The sequence below is a fragment of the Panthera leo genome, chromosome D3, assembly GCF_018350215.1.
Source record: "Panthera leo isolate Ple1 chromosome D3, P.leo_Ple1_pat1.1, whole genome shotgun sequence".
NCBI classification, from domain to species: Eukaryota; Metazoa; Chordata; class Mammalia; order Carnivora; family Felidae; genus Panthera; species Panthera leo.
The window spans coordinates 73595516-73620883 of NC_056690.1; the positions used below are offsets into that span (position 1 = coordinate 73595516).

At 39.7% G+C, this 25368-nt stretch overlaps 1 protein-coding gene across 2 annotated transcripts in view; it reads left to right on the plus strand.

Annotated features, from left to right (window-relative positions):
- Positions 1-9590, plus strand: part of LOC122203799 (dynactin associated protein) — a 28663-nt gene extending 19073 nt beyond the window's left edge. For both annotated transcript variants that reach the window (XM_042910892.1, XM_042910890.1), the window contains 2 exons: positions 2663-2836; positions 5593-9590. In XM_042910892.1, coding sequence (XP_042766826.1) covers positions 2663-2836; positions 5593-6468 — 1050 coding nt within the window. In that variant the 3' untranslated portion in view covers positions 6469-9590. The remainder of the gene's footprint in view (positions 1-2662; positions 2837-5592) is intronic.
- Positions 9591-25368: the final 15778 nt, after the last annotated feature.

Consider the following 25368-nt stretch of genomic DNA (forward strand, 5'->3'; position numbering starts at 1 on the left):
TGTGACTGTGCATGTCTGTAGAGACCTTGATAATGGGAACTGCCGTGGAAATGTGCTGAGTGAGATCAGTACAAGTTTGAACGGACAGTTACATTTTGTGAGGAATAGCATTTTTGTCCCCATGCCCTAACAAGGAAATTACAAGGCAAAGAAATTGTTCTCTTGATTCTAGGTCAGCACTTCCACCCCCTGAAGATGTTCTTCATGGTCCTTCTAGCCTTGCAACTCTCTCCCTGTGTCTTCATAGTGTCAAGATACTCAGATAAGAAGGTCCTTGGGGTGCCTGGGGGGCTTAGTCGGTTAAGCCACCTTAACTTGATTTCAGCTCAGGTCATGATCTCATGGTTTGTGGGATCGAGCCTGACACGAGACTCTGTGCAGACAAAGGGGAGCTGGTTTGGGAGTCTCTCTCTGTCCCTTCACCCACTCTTGTGTGCTTGTGCACACTCTCTCAAAATAAATAAATAAACTAAAAAAAAAAAAGTCCAATGTTTTTATCTGGAAGCTTGATTGTTTCACTTGCACATTTAGGTTTATGATCCACTTAAAATTCATTTTATATATGGCAGGAAGTAGGATTAAACATTTTTTTCAATATGGAGATTTTTTTTCTGTACAGATAATTGTAAAAATCATCCTGTCTCTACTGAATTGATGCTTTTTTGGTAAATCAAGTGATTTATATTTGTGGGTGTGTTTTAGGACTCTAGTCTGTTCCATTGCTCTATTCGTTCTTGTACCACTACTACACTCTCTTTATTATTCTAGCTTTATAGCCTTGAAATTTTGTAGTACTTAAACATTGCTCTTCGAGTTATCTTGGCTATTCAAGGTGCTTTGCATTTCTGTATAAATTTTTAGAATCCGCTTATTGATTTTTACTAAAATACTTTTGCAGTTTTGACTGGGAGATTATTGAATCTTCATTTTAATTTGTGAGACTTTATATCTTAATATCTAAATTCTTCGAATCCATGAACATGGTTTATTTTATCTTTTATATTGATGTTCTTTAATTTTTGTTGGCAATCATTTGAGATTTTAATGTAGAGATTAAGTATTTTTCTTTTTAGATGTATTTCTAGATGTTTTTGTGTTGTTTTAATTTTTTTTAAATGTTTGTTTATTTTTGAGACAGAGGGAGACAGAGTGCGAGTGGGGGAGGGGCAGAGAGAGAGGGAGACACAGAATCTGAAACAGGCTCCAGGCTCGAGCCGTCAGCACAGAGACCGACGGGGGGGCTCGAACCCACTAACCGTGAGATCATGACGCTTAACCAACTGAGCCACCCAGGTGCCCCGATTTTTGTGTTGTTTTAAATGGTACATTAAATTCCATTTCAAATGTTTTCTTGCTATTTTACAGAAATCCAATTGATTTTTGTATTCTTACCATGTATCCAGTGACCTCACTAATTCATTTATTCGTTAATATTTTCTTTGTAGATTCTTTTGGATTTTCTATAAACACAGTCATGTCATTATTCTTTTTTTTTTTTTTTTTTTTAAATTTTAACACATTTTGTTTTCATAACTAAATGCACTGGCTAAGACCTCTGATGTAATACTGGATGGGAGTGGTAAAGGTGGACATCTTGCATTTTTCTTGCCCAGAAATTTCATCATAAATGGTCATTAAATTTTTGGAATTTTATACATTTTTGGATTTTATTTACTCCTGTTTTCTTTAAAGAATATTTGTACCTATATTTTTGAGAGACTGATCTTCAGAGGATTCAAGATAACTCTTCAGCTTCCTGTTTCCAGAAGCCTCAAAGTCTGACAAATGTCCTGAGGGGGGAAACCAGTCTTGTGTTTGTGGTTAAGTCTCTTTCTCCTACAGTGATTTTGTCTTCTATTTACTATGATACTGCTGTAGACTTGACTCTGCCTTTCTGTCCCAGGCCTCTAGCGTCTGGAGCTATCCTGGAACATTAAAGATACTTTACATTGGGGCTCCTTTATTTTCAAATAAGTCCGGTCAGCCTCACATGAATACCAAAAGTTTTGCTGGCTTCTTTTGGCAGTCAGAACCATAGGCTCATGCTCAGGCTCCACAAATGTCCCCAGAAAAGATGGCCTATGATGTAAGATTCAACTTTGGAAAAGCTTCTTCTTTTAAGTTTTAAATAATCTAACTTCCGTTTTTTCAAAGCTCTTCATTTGTTTGTTTATTGTAGTGGGAGAAGTGGCTTTTTGCAATTTGCTAAATCCAGAACCTCACTTCACCTCTTTAGATCTTGGTTTTCTCATTTTGAACATAACCCAAAAGAGTTGTTCTTGATAAGCCTTAAGGTCTCTAGAATTTTCATAGTGGCACTTTTTTTTTTTAATATGATCTCCCTACACCAGCTTGCAATGTAATGATATTTAACAAATGTATTAAATGTGAAGAGGATGAAAGATAGTGCGTATTCCTGGATTTTAACCTCAATAATTGTATAAAATAATTAAATTTAACTTAGGATGATGTCACTAGATTTCCATGTTTTGAGAATAAATATAATGAATGTGTTCTTTTATTCCTTTAATCAGGGTTCACATGATCTTATTTGAATAGCTATGTCATGATATTTAACAGTATGATTTATATTTGTCAGAATATATTACTTCAGGCATCAAATACAATAGCTTCTTTTTTCCCCATTCTTTTCTTTGCACAGTCATTCCTGAACCTAAGAAACCATGAAGCTCACAGATCAGCATGTCAATTTCCAACATCAACTGATGTGACTGGTGATGTAACTGTGACTGGTACTGATTTAACTGGTGCCTGCACTGACACAGGGACCCTTGGACACTCAGCATTTCCAAACAGAGAATTCCAACATTGTCAGGTAATGTTTGGGGCAACACTGTTTCTCTGGGTTATGATGTAACCCACATGATATTGATCTAATAGTTTGAAGGAGAAACATCCAACCAATTAACATTACTGTTGTTCTTTTGAAAATGTACATCATCTTTTGAACATGTCAAGTCACTGAGAGAGAATGCGAAAGGCATAGATTTATGGGGGTCATCATTTAAGGAGCTAATGATCTTGATAGAACAAAAGAGAGACAATATATAAGGTCAAAGGAAATAAAGCAAAGTTTTGAGGTCCCTTTGTTTGGAGGGCTGAGTAGATGGTGACAGCAACTGCATTGGCAGTGAATAACATTGTAACCCTCGCTCAATGGAAGATAAAGTCATGTGCTAAGGCCCTGGGGCTCTAGTCTGCGGGTCTCACTCTCCTTCCCTTCCTTCCTCTCAGCCTGACTGTGGGGCTGCTGTTGACCTCCTGGTTGTGACCTCATGTGTTTTCAACCTCGACTCAGAAACCATTTAGAACCATCTTGGTTTGGTGTCCAGAAGCAGATTTCCTATATTCCTTACTGTTACTTGTTATTCTCTTTTCTTCACCTTAAGGTCTGAAATTTTCCATCAAGGGAAGAACTTGGTTTTGCTGATGATCTTGGCAATTTGGTTCAGTGCTTCTAGCTCTGGACTACACCCTTCCTCTGATTAATCCTGCTGTAGAAATAGTTTGAAGAGACCGTGACAAATTAAGAGAAGACAAACTCTATGTTAAGAGACATTGTGGAAGACTAATTTTGATGAGAATTATTTAGGGAATATGACTCTGATGATTCAGAGAACGGAGTTACGTTAGCTGCCTTTACTTAGCCACACATGGGAAACAATGTGGAAGTTTAGAATGTTTTTGTAAGAATTCACAAAGCTGGTTGGTGGCAATTAATGACACTGGAGCACAGGTCTGAAGTCTGCTTTAGATGAGTTTCCATTAATCTTGTTCCTTTTTTTTGGAAGATTCAAACAGAAAATTATGGTAATTGCCTTTTTTATCTAAGAAACGAGCATAGGCCTTCCTCTCCTTCACCTCTAACTTCCTTTCTAAGGCCTAGATGACATGGGACAGGAGGTACCATTTATCTCTGGGCTCTCTTATTTGGTGCCCTGAATTCCTTTGGCCTTGGTACCCAGTGCCTTTGCACTGCTCCTGATTGCCTAGTAAGCACCACTCACAACACCCAAACTGAGGTTTATCATCTGAAACAGTGTCCCATATTTGGGACATTCAAGAGCTGCTTGGCATGCTCCAGAGGTGTCTATTCTGTTTGCTTCCTTTAGTGATCTATTTTCAGTCATGAGAAAAGGGATAAGAATGGGCTAGTTAGTGAAACCAAATGTTTCTTTGAATATTTAGTAAATGTTAGGAAAATGTTATGCACTCAGTTTTACTATTTACTATTTATATCAACCCTATGAAATAGGTGATGTTATCCATGTGAGGGCATCGAGGCTTTGCATGATAATGCAAATTTCCACATACCTCCATCCATCCAGTGAAAGGTGGCATTAAAATTTAAACCTGAATTTGTTAGACTCCAATGCCTATGCTCTTAATTACTGCAGTGTACTACCTTCTGCAAAAATCTAATTATGGAGGATATTTCTTATTCTAATTTTCTTTTTTTTTTAATTTAATTTTATTCAATTTTTAAAAAAGTTTATTTTGAGAGAGACAGAGACAGTATGAATGGGGGAGGGGGGGAGAGAGAGGGAGAGAGAGAGAATCCCAAGCAGGCTCTGTGCTGCTGGTGCAGAGCCTGACGTGGGGCTCAAACTCACGAAACCATGAGATCATGACCTGAGCTGAAACCAAGAGTCAGATGCTCAACTGACTGAGCCACCCAGGTGCCCCTCTTGTTCTAATTTTCTTAACACGTTGAGATAGATATTATTATCCCCAATTTTGATATAAGTCCAGCTGATAGGCAAATTAAGAAACATGCTCAGAATATTAGAGGTATGGCGTTTAAATTAAAGACTCTCTGATCTCAAGACTTACGTGTTTTACACTACGCAGTGTTTCCTCTACAATAACAAAGTATGTATGCATAGTACTTTAGAATTTACAAAGCAAATTTACTGATGTTAATCCTGATGCTAATTTTATTATAGAAATTTTTATAGATGAATGAAAGAATAGGGTCACAGAAACATCTTACCAAATGAAAATAGCTGGTGGTAGCAGAAAGTGGATTTCACAAATGTTTTCAGACTCTGAATTTCATGCTGCCAAATACTAACCTGTGTGAAAAGTTAGCCAGGAAATTGGATAAGGCATTAATTAATGCTGTTAAAGTAGAAGGCTCCAAAGCTGACAAATTTAGGAAATGCCCAAAGGGGTAGAAAACTTAATTAGATCTTTGGGGTCCCTCAAGTCACAGTATACAGGAGCCACCAACATGTATAGAGACTTCTTTTGATAGTGGAAAGAAGAAGGAATTTCCAGGAAGACATTTATTTGTTTTCTTACTTTGAGATGCAGATATATGAAAAGAAAGCATGAAAGTCAGTGGAAGTTTCTTTGTTCCTATATTAAACACAGTATAAAGACAAAGTCTTTCCTAAATACAAACTTAAAATTAAGTCAATATATATCACTGACACCATTAAGAATAGTATCTTATGTTTGTACATCCTTTCAATGAAGTAATCTATATATACAAAGGATTATCGAAGGCATTAGTTTTTTTTGAAACATCTGGTTTCATCTGCAGTAATTTATTTAAATCCTTTCCAGGTGACACAAAATTTCTTCACCGACTGGTCTCTTTGGAAGATCTTCCTGGCTTGTCTCTTAGCCTGTGCTATAACAACAACAATTGGAGTACTCATAGAGTGCCTGGTGTATAATGGGAAGAATAATACCTCCATTGTTATTCAGCTTCCTCAAAACCACGGGACAACCTCATCTACTAGTTCTGAAACTATAGTTCATACTGTGATAACAGATTCTACCAGCACATCCGATTCAACTACCATCACTATGACCACTGCTAGCACTTCAAGAGAACCAACTAGTACAAAAACCATTGCTTCTACTGACACTCTCATAGCAACAGCCACCACTGCAACTTCTCCCACTTTTACTGAACTTAAAACGACGGCAGGAACAAGCAATTCAACTAAACCGAAAACCACAATGACTGCCAGCAATGCTACTGAGGCAAACACAACAAAGACCACTCCTCCTGCTTCTGCTGAACCTGCAGCCACAGCAACAGTCACCGATTCACTTCAACCCACTACCACAAAGATTACCGGCACAACCACTGAGCCTACAACCACCACAGCCACCACTCCTGCCTCTACAGAACCTACAACCACCACAGTCACCAGCACTCTCTCTGTCAAACCCACAATTACCACAGCGGCCACTGCCTCATCTGAACTGACCACTACAGAAACTTCCAGCACTAACACTGAGGCTAGAATCACCACAGCTGCCATTATAATGTCTGCGGTACCTACAACCCCCGAGGCTACTGCTATAACTTCTACTAAACCTACCACCTCCAAGGCTACCTCTACAACTTCTACTGAAACTGCTATCACCATGGCCACCACGACTTCTAGCAACCCTATGACCACCACAGCTACCATTACAACCTACTGAACCTACAACTACTAGAGCAGTTGCCACCTCATCAGTACCAACTATCACAACTTCCAGTGGTACCACTGAAGCCACAGCTGCCACAGCCACCACTGTAACTTCTGTGGAACCTGAAACCACCATGGTCACACCTGCAACTTCTATGGAACCTACTACAATGGCCGCCGTTACAACCACTTCTGAGCCTACAATCGCCCAGCCACCACTGTTGTCTCTACTGAACCTATAACCACCACAACAGCCACCGTGGCATCTGAACCCACTACCACAATAACTGTTAGCACTACCACTAATGCCACCACCACCATAGATACCATTAAAACTTCTCTTGAACCTACAACCACCATGGCTGCCACTATATCTAATGAACCTACAACCAACACAGCTATCACTATTGTCTCTACCAAACTTCACCACCACCACAGCAGGCACCACAGCGTATGAACCAACCACCATAGTAACTGCCAGCACTACACTGAAGCTACAACCACCACAGATACCACTACAACTTCTACTGAACCTGTAACCACCATGGCCACCAATACTGACTCTGCCAAACCTACAAAAACCACTATGGCCACCATTTCCTCTGAACTGACTACACAATAACTGCTAGCACTACCACCGAGGCCACAGCTAACACAGCCACTACAACTTCTACTGAACCTACAACCACCACGGCCATGACTACAACTTCTACCAAATTTACAACCCCTACAGCCACCACTGTTGTTTCTACTGAACTTAAAGCCACAACTGCAGCCACCACAGCATCTGAACTGACCACTGCAGTAACTGCCAGCAATACCACTGAGGCTACAACCGTCAAGGCCACTGCTACCACTTCTACCTAACCTACAACCACCACGGCCAACACTACAACATTTACCAAACCTACAACCGCTATGGCCACCACCACTGTTGTCTCTACTGAACCTAGAGCCACCACACCAGCCACCTCAGCATCTGAACTGACTACCACAATAATTGCCAGTGCTACCTCTGAGGCCACAACCACCATAGACACCACTATAACTTCTGCTGAACCTACAACCACTATGGCCACCACCACAATTTCCACCAAAACCCACAGCCACTAGTACTTCTACCCACAGCCACTAGTACTTCTACCAAACCTATAACCACCATGGCCACCGATGTAACTTCTACTGAGCCTACAACCCCCATGGCCACCACTATAACTTCCTCCGAAGGTACAACCACCACAGCCCTCACCACAACCTCTACCGAACCCACAACTGCCATAGCCACCACTATGTCTCTACTGAACTTACTGCCACAACATTAGCCACCACTTCATTGGAACGGACCACCACAATAACTGCCAGCACTACCACTGAGGCTACAACCACCACAAATACCAGTATAACTTCTGCTGAACCTGAAACCACCACAGCCACCACTATAATTTCTACCAAACTTACAACCGGCAGGGCCACCACTACCATTTCTACTGAACCTACAACCACCAGCCACCACAGCCGTCATTTCATCTGAACTGGCTACCCCAACCATTGCCAGCACTACCACTGAGGGTACAACCGCCACGGCCACCAGTACCACTTCTACTGAACCTATAATGACTGTGGGCGCCACTACAACTTCTACCGAACCTATAATCACCATCGCACCCACAGTTGTGTCTATTGAGCCTACAACCACCACGGCCACTACTATAATTTCTACCAAACCTACAATCACCATAGCCACCACTACAACCTCTAATGAACCCACAACTGCCACAGCCACCACTATTGCCTCTACCAAACTTAGCACCGTAACAGCAGTCACTGTAGCATCTGAACTGACTACCACAGTAACTGCCAGCACTACCACTGAGGCTACAGCCACCACTGTAACTTCTACCAAAATTACAACCACCACGGCCACCACTACCACTTCTGCATTTACAACCACCACAGCCACCAATCCTGCCTCTACTCAACCTACAACCACCACTATGGCCACCACATCATCTGAACTGACTACCACGACGACTGCCAGCACTACCCCTGAGGCTACAACCACCATGGTTGCCACTACAACTTCTACTGAGCCTGTGACCACCATGGCCACTGTCAGTGCTTCTGCGAGACCTATGACCCCCACAGCAGCCACCACTTAATCTTAACCAGCTACTACAATGTCTGCCAGCATGACCACGGAAGCTATAACTAGAACAGCCACCACTGCTACTTCTAACGAACCTATGACCACCACAGTCACCGCTACACTTTATACCACTCTCCTGAACCTACAACCCCAGGAACTGCCGCCACTTCCACTGAACTGCTTCTGCAGTGACTGCGAGTGGTACTACCACAGAGGCTGCAACCACAACAGCCAGTACTGCTGCCTCGACTGAACCTACAACCACAGCAATAGCCACTGCTTTTACTGAACCCACTACCACAATGATTGCCGGTACCGCCACCGAGGCTAGAACCACAGTGGCCACCACTGTTGCTTGTATCGAATCTGTAACCACCACAGCAGTCGCCGCTTCATCTTCTCATAAGCCAACGGCAACACCTTTTATTCGGCTGAACCCACCACCGTAATTCCAAGCATTGTCTTTCAACGGAACGTATCACCACAACTGCTGTTATCGTTTTGGTTGTGCCCACGGCCATTTCTACCAGGACTGTATTAACTGAATCTATGACTGTTATAACTTTTACTGAAAATTCTGCTATCAGATTACAGTACCAGTTCAGCTCTTTCCAATCCACCTTGGCAGTCCCTCCCACCACCACTGAAGGTACAGCTACATAAATCATCCAACAACTTTCAGTAAGATCTGAATCATTCCTGTTTCAAATGGACCTATGATGACCATCAGTTTGACAGGATTTCTAGGTACTCCTCCTGGCTTCTCGACTGAATTTACCTCATTTTCCAGAGCCACCTCCACTTCAATGACTGAATCTAGTCTGTTTTCTGACTCCACTAAAACATCACCTTTGATCTCCACTGCCACCACCTCAAGTATAAATAAAATAACTACGCATGCTACCAACTCAACGAACTTTCCCATCACAACACCATAGTGACTTTAGCTGAATGTATGATCTATGACCAACATTACCTGCTAATGGAAGGTACAACCACAAATTTTAAATAATCTATCGCCATACAGCTAGCCATTGCCCCACCCCTTCAAATAAGTCCTTAGCCACAATAATAGCATTACATTAATGAAGCATGCTGGCACCATAACTTCTACTGAAATTTTATGATAGAAGGCACTGCATCAGTCAGTCTTACAGTCATACTACCATTTCTACGCAAACCGTTTCTACACTTCCATTTCTACCGTATGTACTCCTACAACAGACAAAACTTCACCAAACCCTTCAGTACCTTTCACCTGAATCTATAAGCACTATAATCTGTATGGGCATGTTACTCAAACTCTCCATTACTTACTCCTCTGAACTAATGCTGCCGGTATTTCCAGTAAATGCAGTAAGTCACACCATCACTCAGAAATGGCAGATTCATAATGACCTCTTCCATTGCAGCTGTAGTTAGGAGGCCTGCAAATTAAATCCTAACATCCACTATTATCACCCCCACTTCAGAACCTGTATCTATTATTCGTACCATAGGTGGTTCCATGGCCAATAACTGCCAACATATAACTATAACAGTTACCAACATAACTACTTCTAACACAAGATTTTCTTAATGACCAGTTCAACTATCATCATAATGATAATGAATTTCACTCCCAAAACATTAATATTATCATTTCTTAGACCTGATCATTTAATGTGGAGAGTGTCTATTTTTTTGAATTTTTAGTACAGTTTTCACACAAAGTAAATCCAATGTATGTATTTATGTTGAAAACCTATTATGATTAAATAAAAGGTTACTGTGAGTATAGTCTTTTATTCTGAAGTTTTAGTCTTTAATACACAAATTCCATATGTAATAGAGAAAGAACATTCTATATGGTAAGGGTATATTAAATACATTTGTGTATTACATTTTATTTTTAAAATGTTTGTTTTGTGAGAGAGAGCACACATGTGCCCACCTAAGAGTGGGGAGGGACAGAAAGAGAGAGAGAGAGAGAGAGAGAATCCCAAGCAGGCTCCATGCTGTCAGCATAGAGCCTGTTGTGGGGCTCGATCCCATGAACCTCGAGATCCATGACCTGAGCTGAAATCAAGAGTTGGACACTTAACTAACTGAGCCACCCAAGTGCCAGTACCACATTTTCTTTTTAGATTGTGTGAAATTATTTTCCTTTGATTTTCTCTTTATTTTAAAAATTTATGTTAGAGAGAGCACAGCAGGAGAGGGGCAGAGAGAGAGACAGAGGGAATTGTAGCACGCTCCATGCTTAGTGCAGAGACTCACGTGGGGCTCAGTCTCATGAACCATGAGATCATGACCTGAGCCGAAATCAAGAATTGGACCCTTAACTCACTAAGCCACCCACGTGCCCCTCATTTTCTATTAAATCATTTTGGTTTTTAAGGAATATTAACAGATGTGTTATCACTGTTTTCAATTAAAAATTTGTTTTCTACTCTTTTTTACAGTGACATTATAAAGACACCCAACTAAATACTTTGAGTAAACATGTACTTAGGCCTATCTGCCGAAATGCTGGAGAAAATTCATAAAAAAGAAAATAGCAATGCAGATGGTAATAAACTTACAAATTTGGATTCTGTTATTTAAATTTTTGGTAATTGATAGGCTTAAGTAAGTGCTGATGGTATTACAGAGAGAAAGTCGCTAAAACTTAACATGCCCCATGAGACCTTAAGTTTAGCCCCTGCTTATCCCTCAAACATCATTGTGTGCTCGCTTATATAACACTTGCTATGTTGTAGCCATGCTGTTTTTCAAACTAGGAAATATTTCAAATACACAAAGAGACGTAAAGAATTTTACATTGAGCATCTGTGTGCCCATTTCACATTCTAAGAGACAAATCACTACATATGCCCTATTGAGTCCAGATGGCTGATGCAGCAGGTGTCAAGACTCATTTAGGACGTTGTAGTGACATGTTGCAGCAATAGATGGTGCTATGATGCTTTTTTTCAACCTCTTGCACATTAAAAAGAATAATCAGATGACTCCCTTCTGCCTCCTAAGAAGTAGGTTAAACACACACACATGAACGACGAGGGACGCGATGCGGTGCCAAAATAACTAAGTTTTATGTGGGAGAAGAATTTGATGTATTTCATCTCTCTCCTTAAAGAAAAGAACCAGGGTAAACAAGTTGAAGTTATTGAGAGGAAGACTTTGACTCAACATAGAGAAGAATGATGTCGCAGGAGAGTCAACCCAGAAAGGAATATTGAACCCTAGAAAATGGCTGGACTCCCTGATCACTGCAAGTGGCACACAGAGAGTGGGGTAAGAGTTCACTTTCATTCACTGGAGTTTGACCTAGATGTCTGGGGTCCTTTTAACTCAAACATAATGTATGCATTTATAAAAGCAGAGTGTTATTCGCAATGAAACACAACTATTATTACTAAAAAAATTTTTTTAATGTTTATTTATTTTTGAGAGAGAGACACACACACACACACACACACACACACACACACAAAGCATGAGCAGGGGAGGGGCAGAGAGAGAGAGGGAGACACAGAATCTGAAACAGGCTCCAGGCTCCAAGCTGTCAGCACAGAGCCTGACGCGGGGCTCGAACTCACAAACCAGGGGATCATAACCTGAGCCGAAACTGGATGCTCAACCGACTGAGCCACCCAGGCTCCCCATAAGCACAACTGTTATTTAAATAAACTTTGAAATTTGTGGGGCACCTGGGTGGCTCAGTTGGTTAAGCGTCTGACTTCGGCTCAGGTCATGATCTCGCGGTCTGTGAGTTCAAGCCCCGCATCGGGACCTGTGCTGACAGCTTGGAGCCTGAAGCCTGTTGCAGATTCTGTGTCTCCCTCTCTCTCTTTCTGCCCCTCCCCCAGTCATGCTCTGTCTCTCTGTCTCTGAGAAATGAATAAACCTTAAAAAAAATAAATAAACTTTGAAATTTGGAATCACAAGTCAAATGTTACAAGTAGTGCAGGCTATAATAAGACTAGAATGGGAACTCTAATAGGACAAGCACTTGTCTGTTTTACTTACTGCTGTATAAATCCCCATCGCCCACAAAAATGTCTGGTAGTAGTACATTCTCTATAAACATTTATTGAATGAACCCTTCTAATATTCTACCAATAAAAATGCATTTGATGTTTTTAAGTAGACTTAGAATGGAATGTAGAGTAATGTAGATTAGAAAAAAAATCACCGATATGGGTCAGACAGTTGCTTGGTTCTATGTTGAGTAGTACTGATAATCTTGTTGGTCCAAGATGTTACTTAACTAACCCTTCATTTAATTCTAATTTGTTGAGATGACATCTGCCATAGATATTGAGAATCAAATTGAGTAAAAGAGAGCTACCCTTATCTTTTATTATAATCACATGAAAGAATACATAAAATTGTTCTTTTTTAAACATCTGCATTTTCTTTTAAAGTAGGCTCCATACCCAGCATGGAGCCCAATGTGGGGCTTGAACTCATGACCCTGAGATCAAGACGTGAACTGAGATCAAGATTAGGATGCTTAACCAACTGAGCCACCCAGGCATCCCTAACTTCTACATTTAATGATTTTATGCAAAGCACTAATAGACTAAATACCAATTATGAAAGCATTGTTGAAAATGTCTTTGTACCCTTGGTATATGTTTGTAATGATTTTTTTCATACATTTAACTTAGTTGAATAATATGATTCAACTAACTGCACTATATTTTTAAATGTCTGGTATGAACGAAAACAATCCTTTTACCTGAAAATTGCCAAAAATAAGAGAATGGACTGGACACAGCCAATTAGTGTACCAAAGATGTTTTAACTGACCTCAGACCAAAGTGAAATTTAAGTTGAGTTTTTCTTGTGGGTGAAAATAAAGCTATCAGAGATAGCATTAATAGATGAATTTGAAAGAAACCACCCAGTTCTTTTGTCTAAAGAATGGCCAAATACAAAACACTTTCACTACTGGATTAATTTAGTAAGGTTGCCAAATTCTTGTGGCTGAAAATTCACCGGAGGTTGAAGAATCTTCGTAGGGAATATCCTTTGCTATGAAATATACCCAGTTATAGAAAATATGACTATGAAGATAATTTGAAACCTAATTGCAAGAGCCACCATTTTCACAAGACAAGATGCAAAAGCACCCCTGATGTTGGGCAAAGTAACAATCCTGGATTTACCCATAGGCTCTCTTATATTAAACCAGATGTGTTCTGCTTCTTGAGTAAGGTAGTAAGTAATACCTGCATAAGGAGTGTTCCTTGAGAAGACAGAGATCATATGAATTTCATAGTAACATATCTTTTCACTGTTTTGAAATTAATTAATTAGGCATTTTGAAACTGGAACATTCCAGTTACACACAAGTATCAGAACTTACTTACTCCTCTGTAGGCTATCCAAATAAGTTATAGATGCACAATTTGTCTACTCTCTGGTTATGGTGCTCCAGGGCCAAATCGAGATATGTCTCCATATCATCGTAAGATAGCGTATTATGAAGGATATAATTCAGCTGTTATAGAAGCTCTCCATATTTACCTATGTTATATAGCTCTCCATTATTAAGGAGTTAGGGGTCCAAGGTTTGTTTCAGCTCGCTGCTCTTCTGGTCATAGAATATTGCCCTAATCTCTATGTTATTGGATGGCTCACTCGCCGATCTATAGTCACACAAAAGGGAAGGGAAATGGGAAAAGAAGGGCATACCCCTTGCTCTTAAGGACACAACCCAGGAGTTGTATACCTATCTTCTGCTTTCGTGCCTTGGGCCAGAATTCAGTCATAAGGTCACACCTTGTTACGTGGGTAGTTGGGTAGTGTAGCCTCTAGTGTTGGCAGGCATGAACCCAGCTAAAAACTTTGGGGTTTGCCTATTAGGAAAGTGAAAGAGAGAACGAAATTAGGGATAACTAGTAGTGTGTCTAACATGTATGCAGCCTGGAAAAAAAGCCTAATTTGTGGTCATTTCAAGTGCAGTATCATTTGTTTGCTGATATTACTATCAATGTTCAGTATGATTGAAATGTTCCAGTCACATGGATTTTTATAGCCTGCAGCCCCAAGATTCATTTTTTGGCAGGCATCGTGTTATACTGATTTTGGGACCAATCTTTCCCCCAGTTTCTCCCCTCTTCCATAATGTTTTCATCGCCAGTATATTTTACAAGTAACGACACTGTTTTGGTTGATTCAAATTAGAACTCGCCAGCTAACAATAGCAAATACATTTATGATAAGGCTTTGAAAAGGTTAAGCCACACACATACACACACATACACATGCACACACGCAAGCACGTGCACACACAGACATGCACATACACACACACTCATGCACACACACACCCCTCTCTGGTACTGCTTCAAAAGGGCTGAGCCGTTGTTTGTTCACTTAACATCTAGCATAATGCCTGGCATATGTTGAATGAATAAACAAACATTAGCCACATAATTTGAAAACTTAGGGTTATTTTTCACATACACAAACTATTTCTTCCTCAATGTCTCAGAGAATTCTCTTTAAAACATTTTCTAAACTAGATGTTCTCAGACTTGGGTGTATATGAGTTGTCTAAGCAGCATACAGCACCCCTTCAGATTTCCTTAGTCTGGTGTGAGACCCAGGGATGAGCATTCCAAAAATATCCTATCCCTTTCCAACTCTGGGCTTGGATTTACTTGCTTCTCTTTGTTTTCAAAAGGAGATCTAATGGACCCTTTAATGGACTTCTGCCCTCCATCCTGGGCTGGGACAAATAGGTGGCTCCTAGCTTGAAAGACAACAGAGAGCTTCTGACCATGATTATTGTACTGGTTGTGTCACTTCTCTTGGAGCCTAGATGTTTTCAGTTGTGAATGTCAGGGTTAGAATAGATGGTCGCCTACATGTCTGAGCTCTATCATTGGAAGATTGAGCTGTATTAAATTAGATAGATCTCTACCTCCTCAATTAGTGCTAATGATACATCTATCATAAAAGAAAATACTTTTGAATTAGTTTTTGATTACTCACTGTCTAAGAGTCATTTTTAAAAACTTATGTTATTCATATGTCATTTATTTTTTATTAGTGCATTGTTAATCCCCTTCACCTACTTCACCCATCCCCCCCTTCAGAGACCGTTCTTCACCAAGAACTTTCTGTGCCACTTTTGTGAGATCTCCCCGGGTACTTGTGTTGGATGCTGACTGTTAGCTTTTAAATTGACAGTTATTTCTAAACTCCAGCCCTCGCCACTTAGGTTTTGCTGAGTAACAAGAACACCCCTACTTGTGTAAAGCAGAGGTTGCCTTTGAAGTATGAAGATTAAGTATGAAGATGTTGGAAGATCCTTGCTTAATTAAGTTCCCCTGTACTACATTTCTTAGTGCCCTTCTGAAAGATGGGGGACCTTGGTGGGCATATTAACAGTTATTTGTATATCAAACTCACCAGCTCTCAGAGTTGGGGCCCTGAGGAAGTGAGCTCAGGATAATGCCACATTTTTCTGGAAGCTGAGGGAGCAGAAAAGCCTTTCCTGCTTTGGAAACCTTTCTTTTCTGGAAAGGTTTAGAGCAAGGGAGGAAAGTCTGAAAATGTGAAAGCCCAATGAACAGAGAACTATGGATCCCTAGAGAAGATGCCAAAAATGGGAGGGAAGGTGGCCATGCTTTGTTGGAAAGAAGGCAGTGGTAAATGCCACCTGCTCCAGAATTTTTTCATGGAGATGTCCCCAAAGTTAGAGGGAAAAGTAAATGAGGAATGTTGCTAAAAGGTAGAAGAATATGACCTATAATTTGAGAATTTTACTGTCTGGAGGCCCAGGAGGAAAGTTACAATAGCTCCAGAGACAAGACTGGTTATCTTGTTTTTTGTATTAATTATTGCCTTACTTTTTCCTCTTAGGTGAATATTGGGGAATAACAGCTTATTACTTAATTTAGTTCATCTTAGTTGTGCCATAGTTGATAACATAGTAATATCCATCAACTCAATTATTTCTTAACATTTCAGATATAAAGAGCAATGACCAAATTGAAAAATGTTCCTGGAGTTAAGTATGTGGTAGTCAATGTTCAAGAATGGAGAAAGGACATGGAAAATATATGGTGAATATTGAATCCTCTTGGAAAACAGCCAGTGAATTTGTTTTTCCATTTTGATAGCTTATTTATTTGAGTCTTATATTCAGTCTTTATAGGAAATTCTATTAACTTTTTTAACTTCAAAAAATGAATGGGGACGCCAGGTGGCTCAGTCGGTTGACTGTCTAACTCTTGATTTCGGCTCAGGTCATGATCTCAGGGTTGTAGGATTGAGCCCATGTTGGGCTCCATGCTGAGCATTGAGTCTGCTTAAGATTTTCTCCCTCTCTCTTTCTCTCTCTCTCTCTCTCTCCCTGCCACCCCTCTCCCCTGCTCATGAATGTGCTCTCCTTCTCTCAAAAATAAAATAAAACAGGGGTGCTTGGGTGGCTCAGTTGGTTAAGTGTTCTATTTTGGCTCAGGTCATGATCTCATGGTTCATGAGTTCAAGCCCCATGTTGGACTCTGTGCTGACAGCTCAGAGCCTAGAGCCTGCTTTGGATTCTGTCTGTCTGTCTCTCTCTCTGCTCCTCCCCTGCTTGTGCTCTGCTCTCTGTGTCTCAAAAATAAATAAATGTTAAACAAAACACACACAAAGGAATGAATACCTCTAGTTATTAAGGAAAACTCATCAACTACTCATTGGCAATTACAAATCTTTTATTTCTATTCATCTAGTATGTCCCTGAGTGCTATAGTGTATCATTTTTAACAGTTTAAAAACTATTTCAAATACTTCTTAATTTATAACAGATGCGAGAGACAATTGGACGGCCCGCACTTTTTACACTGTGTCATTAAGGGCAAGTCTCTGAACCACTTTTAGTTTCAGAATTGTTATTTCAAAAATAACTGGCAGAGGTTGCTTTAGGCAAGTTGTTAGTCCCTTTTAGCTCTGATGATCTATAAGCATTTATTTCTATACCTCATAAAAGCTCTGTGGTAGGGCAACTGTATAGGATGCACCTATATGCTTGAAACATGGAGATATTGGGGCACCTGGGTGGCTTGGTTGGTTAAGCATCCGACTTCAGGTCAGGTCATGATCTCACGGTCCGTGAGTTCGAGCCCCGTGTCGGGCTTTGTGTTGACAGCTCAGAGCCTGGAGCCTGTCTCCGATTCTGTGTCTCCCTCTCTCTCTGCCCCTCCCCTGTTCATGCTCTGTCTCCCTCTGTCTCAAAAATAAATAAACTTGAAAAAAGAAAAAAGAAAAAAGACACATGGAGATATTTAATAAAGAAATGTCATATTATAATCATTTGATGGTGTGTAAACTTGACCCCAAAATATTAATAAAGTATTTAAAATAAGAAAAGGTAATGATGTGACCAGATTTAATTATTTTGAAATGAAATATTATTTGAAAATTTTATTTATTCATAAAATAAAATGTGGCATTGGCTGATTCCGTAAAGAAATCTTGTTTTAAATACTGATCTTCTAATAATCTCATGACGTGTCACAAGCTAGTTTAGAATTTTCAGAATAATTTCACTTCAAAATTCATCGTGGTGGCTTCTTTTTCTTTCAGTTTGTCTCATTGTTTTCTTCCTGTAGATATTTCCAGAGTCCAAATGACCATGAAGCCCACAGTTCAGCATATCAGTTTCCACCATCAAGAGAGGTCACCGGTGTGGTTTGTACCATTGTCACTGTTTCTTGCACCAACCCAGAAACCTTTGAATACTTGAAATTCCCCAAAAGGCAGTTCCAACAAGGACAGGTAATGTTTGTGACAACACTGCTTGCTTTTCCAGTGTTGTGCCCATGGCAGTGCCCTTGGTTCAGTATATGTATACTATGTGTATGTATATACACATGGACATATGCAATGTTATAAAGACATAATGATATTTATATGGAATAGAGTATGGCACGTGAACTATGCCCATTTCACAGTGGAGGTGCACAGTCAGCATTCCAGGACTCAGGGCTCTGCTCTGTGGTGACCTGCCTCACTTTCGGACCCCAGTCCAGCCTCTAAGTCTGTCTGGATGCCTTTCCTTCAGGACTCTGGACTCTGACTTCTTTTTTTTTAACAAATAGTTCAAGATTGGATCTAAATAAAATCTACATATTACTTGGATTGTTACGTATCTGTATCTCTTTTAGCCTAAAACATTTTCCCCCTTCTCTCTCTTTTATTTTATTTTATTATTATTATTTTTTTTGCTATGTCGATCTTTTTTTTTTTTTTTCAATATATGAAGTTTATTGTCAACTTGGTTTCCATACAACACCCAGTGCTCATCCCAAAAGGTGCCCTCCTCAATACCCATCACCCACCCTCCCCTCCCTCCTGCCCCCCATCAACCCTCAGTTTGTTCTCAGTGTTTAAGAGTCTCTTATGCTTTGGCTCTCTCCTACTCTAACCTCCTTTTTTTTTTTTTTCCTTCCCCTCCCCCATGGCTTTCTGTTAAGTTTCTCAGGATCCACCTAAGAGTGAAAACATCTCTCTCTCTCTTTTAGATGTCATTAATTTGTTGAAGACACTAGATCATTTGCTGTGTAGAATATGCCACATTCAGGATTGAGTTGGTTGCTCCTTCATGATATCTTTTGATCTGTTTCTTTATACTCTATTTCCTGCGAACCAGAGACAAGAATAATTTATGTGGCACTGTGTTCATTTTACTGCATGAAATCATGTGTCACATATTAAGTCTGGTTTTGTACTTTTTGTGATGTTAGGTTTATTTATAGATTCAGATGGCATCAAGCTCATACCTCCATTCAAATTTTTCTTCAGCTATTTCACCTAATGGTATTAATATCTATTGGTAATTATTTGCCTAGATCACTTTGTTTTCATTAGAGATTGGAAAATGGTAATTTTCTGATGATATATTTTCATCTACATTCTTTGGAGTTCTTTGGCAAGGATAACCAGCGATTTCATTATCCCGGAATACAGTTCTCAGAGAAAAGATAACAAATACTTTATTTTTTTAATTACTTTTCACAGAAATGAGTTGGTCGTGTATCCTCCGGTTGTGATCAATGGATATTTTTTTCAGAATTGATTTCAGTCATTAGTTTTTTGTTGCCTGAATTTTCCTTTGAGGCCAGTTGGGAGCCCTTTCAAGTTGGCTCTGTGTCTTGACAAAGCCTGATTAGTAGTTGGCAGACTTGCTTTCTGGCATAATAAGATGTCCTAGGAGTAGCATTTTGTACTTTCCTTGACCCACACTTAGAATTGCTTATTTCTCCAAGGACCCCTGGTTTCTTTTAGTTAAGAAAGAGACCACAATCTGTCTTTAGCGCTTTGCGTTCTGATCTTAGTTTTTTTTTAACCTTTGCTTAGAAACCTCACTTGGTTTCCCAGTGTTTTCCCTCTTGGTTTGTTGCCAAGGCTCAAATCTCCCATATTTCTGCGCTCTTGTCATGCTTACTGTGTTTACTTCCCCTCATAGCATGACCCTTCAGCCCTCAACCTCGGCATAAAATTGACGTTTCTCCATGGGTGGCATGCTTAATACTTGGACTGGGTTATCCTGGCTCTGAATCTACCTCCACTCTGCATTTTGCTGCTGTGGAGCATCTTTCGGGGGGATGGGAGCTCGAGTTCTCGAAATAAAGTAATAAAGTGTCAATTTTGGTGGAGCTGAGGCAATGTGGAAGGAGGGAGATTTTGAAAGGGGAGAGGTAAGAGGATGCTTCTTTTTGTTTGCAAAGGTGAGATAAAGTATTTCAGTTTTTGAGCTGAGAGTGATTTTGGAGACCATTTAACGTTTATTTATTTTTGAGAGACAGAGAGAGACAGGGCAGGAGTGGGGCAGGGTCAGAGAGAGGAGACACAGAATCCGAAGCAGGCTCCAGGCTGCAAGCTGTCAGCACAGAGCCTGACGTGGGGCTCAAAGTCATGACCTGTGAGATCATGACCTGAGCTAAAGTTGCACACTTACCCGACTGAGCCACCCAGGCGCCCCGATTTTGGATACCATTTAATCCAGTCTTCATTCATTGACTCAAAAAAGAACTCAGGAAAGCTGAAACTTTCACTAGAATTTCTACAGCTAGTTATTGGCTGAGATGGGACGAGTATAGGCAAGTTAAGAAGCTTTTACTACATCTCATAGTTTTGAGACTTAAACCTAGGAATGCTCAATACAAAAATGTATCATTTTCCCACTACCATGTTGCCTGTCCAGTAAGTAGTAACAAAAAATATTTGTTGCAGGATGATGATGATCATCACTGGCAACATAATCACAGGCACTGTTAGAGCATTTACTAAGTGCCAGGAAGTCATACAAGCATTTTACCCATACTATCTCCTTTAAGCTTCACAAAAGACCTCATCAGACAGGTTTTATAATTATCCTCATTTTACAGATGAAGACCATGATCAGAGTTGAATTAACTTACCCAAGGCCACAACGTGAGTGGCAGAGCCCGGCTGTTTTAGCTCAGACTATGTGCCTTCCAGCCACCATGTGTTCAGCCTCTCACTTGCACAGCACTTTATAGTTTACAAAGCAGTTTCACCTCCATTTGTCTTTATGCTAGAACTGTAAGTCACTTGTTCCTGCTACTAGCCTTTTACAGACGAGGACATAACATCAAAGAGGATAAGCCATGTTCCAAGCGACAATAGCTGGTAGCTTGCAGAAGCTGCTCCATCTGAAACATTTCATGCTGATAAGTCCTAATCTGAGTTGGAGATCAGCCAAAGTATGTGTTTGGTTTAATAATTAAAATGTATATCACTGGAAGGTTTCTAGGAAGTCTGATCATTGGGAGAATTTTGGGTATTGACAGGCTTAGATAGGAGGGTATGTTAACCAGGAGAATTTGAGGGGTCCATTTTTTTATAATATGGGATCATTAAACTTTCTTTCTTTGGAGATTTGGGATAGGTGTTAATAGTATTTAGCTATTTTTTTTAACCTTTAAGGGATTCAGACATAAGAATTAAAAAAAGTAATAGCTGTGTACATTTCTTTACTCCAGTGATATGCAAAGCACAAGACCAATCCTTTTCCAGGGATGAAAGTGTAGATATTTAGTATTTATTATGAAAATTTGACAAATAATAATGACATTTATACTTTTCTTTCATGAAGCAAATTGTAAATAAGTGAGAAACTATAAATTGCAAGTATAAATTAAAATGAAAATGACCATTATTTTTCTTGAAATATTTGGTTTCACTCTTACTATTGTTTTATTTAAATCCTTTTTAGGTAGCACAGAATCTATCTGGTGATTGGTCTCTGCGGAAAACCTTCCTTATTAGTTTCTTAGCCTGTGTAATAACAACAGCAATCAGTACTCATAGTTTGTCTGGTCAGCATAGGGGGAAATAATACTGTGGCCGCTATTATCCGTATATCCTCAGAAGATAGGGAACCTATAATAATCATTCCGGAAACAACCTCACTGCCTACCTCTCAGCCTACAGTGGCCCCTACACCAGAAGGATCTACTGTGACCACAGCAAAGACACCCACAACCACCCCAGCAGACAACTCCACTTCAACTGAACTTACTACCGTAATGCCCACGACCACCTTGTCACCTGAATATACAACCAACACAGTTTCAACTGAACCTACAAATATAACTACCATAGTGGCGACCATAGTGGCTACCATAGTGGAAGTTACTACCGTAGTGGCGACTCCCAGAATTTCAACTGATCCTGTTACTACCGTGGATGCTACCACCACCCACACTGAATCTCCCGTTTGAGTTGAGCATAATACCAGCACAATGGTTATAGCCACATCAACAGAAATTATAAGTAGCATTCCTCCAACAGACTTTGCAACAATAATCACTTCAATAGAACGTATACCTTTGACCTATGACCTTTGCAACTTCTTCTGAGCCTGCCTCAACAGCCATCCTTGCTTCACATGAACCTGTAAATATCACCTCTTTGGTTAATCCTGTGACCCGTTTCATGGCAGGTGCTTCACCTCAACTAATGACCACAAGAGAAACGACCACTTCCAGTGAGTGAGGAAACACTGCAATTTCTGCTGAATCTACTGCTGTTATAAATACCATAGCCTTTTCATTTGAAATTATAATACATGCATCCCCTGAACCTAAAAACACTACAATTTCTACTGATCCCGCTACACCTAGAAATAGAACAACCACTTCAGCTGAAACTACAAACGTTAGAAGCCAGACTTCCACTTCTGCTAAACCCTTAGCCTCAGCACCAACTATCCTTGAAGTGAACCTAAACCATCTACCCGTTCCACTGAGATTGAAACCAGAAAAGTCCTTCCTACTTAAACTGAAGCTATAAATACCACTAAATGTGTATAGATCCAAATACAAGGACCAGAATTTCAATTACATTTATAGCCACTCACACTTGAAAAAAAAATAACCTCTCATACCTTTGTCAGGAGCTCCTATTAAGATAAACGACCCTTCAACAGAATTTATAACCCTTCACGTGAATCTGGAACCCCCGTAAGTGTAATCGCTTCAGTTGAAGCTACATCCACAATGGCAACTAATACTTCAGCTGAATTTACAATCACTGACATGACAGCCAACACAACCTTCACTTCTCAGCTCTCTGTAGCCAGTACTTGAGGCAAACCTATAATTTGCATACTTTGAATTTACAACCATAATGGACATTGCTGATTGCCTTCTCTTCAAGTCATGTCAATTACACACACACACACACACACACACACACACACACACACACTTTTAAAAATGAGGCTGGAGACATAGGTGCTTAATAAATATCTGTTCCATGTTGTTCACCTGCCTAACTACCTGCATAACTATGTGTGTAGATAAATGTTAATTGACTTGTGTGTTGGTTTCCTATTGCTGCCTTAACAAATTACCAAAAATGTAGTGGCCTAAAACAACACGATTTTACTATCTTAAAATATAGTTAATAAAAATGATTATCTCTACAGGAAGGTGTATTTTCTTGTCTTACTTGGCTTCTACAGGCTGCTGAATTCCTTGGCTCATGGCCCCTTCTTTGAATCACTTCCATCTTTTGACAACATCTCCTTTTCTTATTCTGACCCTCCTGTCTCCCTTTTATGAGTCCCCTTATGGTTATGTTTGGTTTATCTTGTAAATCTAGATTAATCCCCCCCCCCCCCATCTCAAGATCCTTCACTCAATTGCATCTGCAAAATCTCTTCTTTTGCCATGTAAGGTAACATGGGGATTAGGATATGTAACTTTGGAGGACATTGTTCAGACTAACGTCCATCTGCTGATTCCAAATATTCATATCCATTCCACATCTAAAATACATTCATTCCATCCTAAGCCCCCCTCACCAAGTCAACCCATTACAGCATCAACTCAAAATATCATTAAGCTTCATGAACTATGAAAAATACAATCAAAACACTTATTTTATGATAATAATCTATATTAACATAACAGAATATGATATATATGATTTTAAGCAATTATATTTTATGCAGCACAGTAATTGCACTGATAATGATTCCAATATCATTCATGAAAGTTTCTTTTGTATCTCCTGTGAATGGTATTCTTATATATTAGAACTATTTAAATGGTATAGCAACTATAGTAAGCTTTTGAAATTTGATAGCTGGCTAGTTAATTACATCAACGACATAAGAAAATGTAATAGATACAATAATCCCTTTGCTTAACTGATTGCCAGATTTCAAAGAGCTTGAGCTCTTAGATTTATGAGAGCTTGATATTAGTTCTCAGCAATAGTGAAAAGGAGGGACACACAGATGTTTTAATTATCAACATGATGCTCATGGTCAAATTTCATCCACAAAAGCATATTATATGGATAAAATGATTTTTTAAAAAGTCAGTGATGACCCAGCATTTAAGATAATATTGATGTTCACTCTATTAATAGAAGAACTCTAAAATGGTCCACTGCTAACAAGCTTGGCTAACAAAAACTCAAATATGAAAGCTCTCAATTGGCCAAAATGCTCACTCAAGTTAATAAGCTTTCAGGGGCGCCTGGGTGGCCCAGTCAGTTAAAAGTCCGACTTTGGCTCAGGCCATGATCTCATGGTTCATGGGTTTGAGCCCTGTGTAGGGCTCTGTGCTGACGGCTCAGAACTTGGAGCCTGCTTCAGATTCTGTCCTCAATCAATCAATCAATCAATCAATAGAATGTAAAAAAAGAAAACAAAAAACAAGTCTTCATAAGAAAGTATGAGAAATAGTGAGATATATCCAGATACTTTTTGTACATATTCTAATCTAATTACTTTGATCTATGGAATAAGAAATGCATAAGGAATGTGGATTAAAAAACTCTATCATAATGCATGATTGTACACAATAACATTGTCATTTAGGATTTTGACAATGGGCATTAAAAGTTTCTGCACAAGTGATAGAATGATGGATGGAGGTACCACTATCCAGGCTATTAGATAACATTGAGGTACAATTGAATGCTTATGGAATCCCATTTGCTCTATAGTTATGCTGTCTCGGTGCTAAATTAAAATGTGCATCTCAGTATTGTACTAAGGCAGTGTCTTAGGCTGTTCCTGAGTTTTTCTACACAGACTTGGTCCGGGATCCTTCTCACCTCGTCTCGTGTTGTTCCACTATCGTTACGGTGTTGACCTTAAACGTACAGTCTGAGATTGGGCATCGTGTCATCTGCATTCCAGCTAGTAGGAAGTTAAAAAAGAAGGTAAGGTCCTCTCTTTTCAATGACTCACTTTGACTTGACAATGTAACGTTAGGCTAATAGCCCATTAGATAG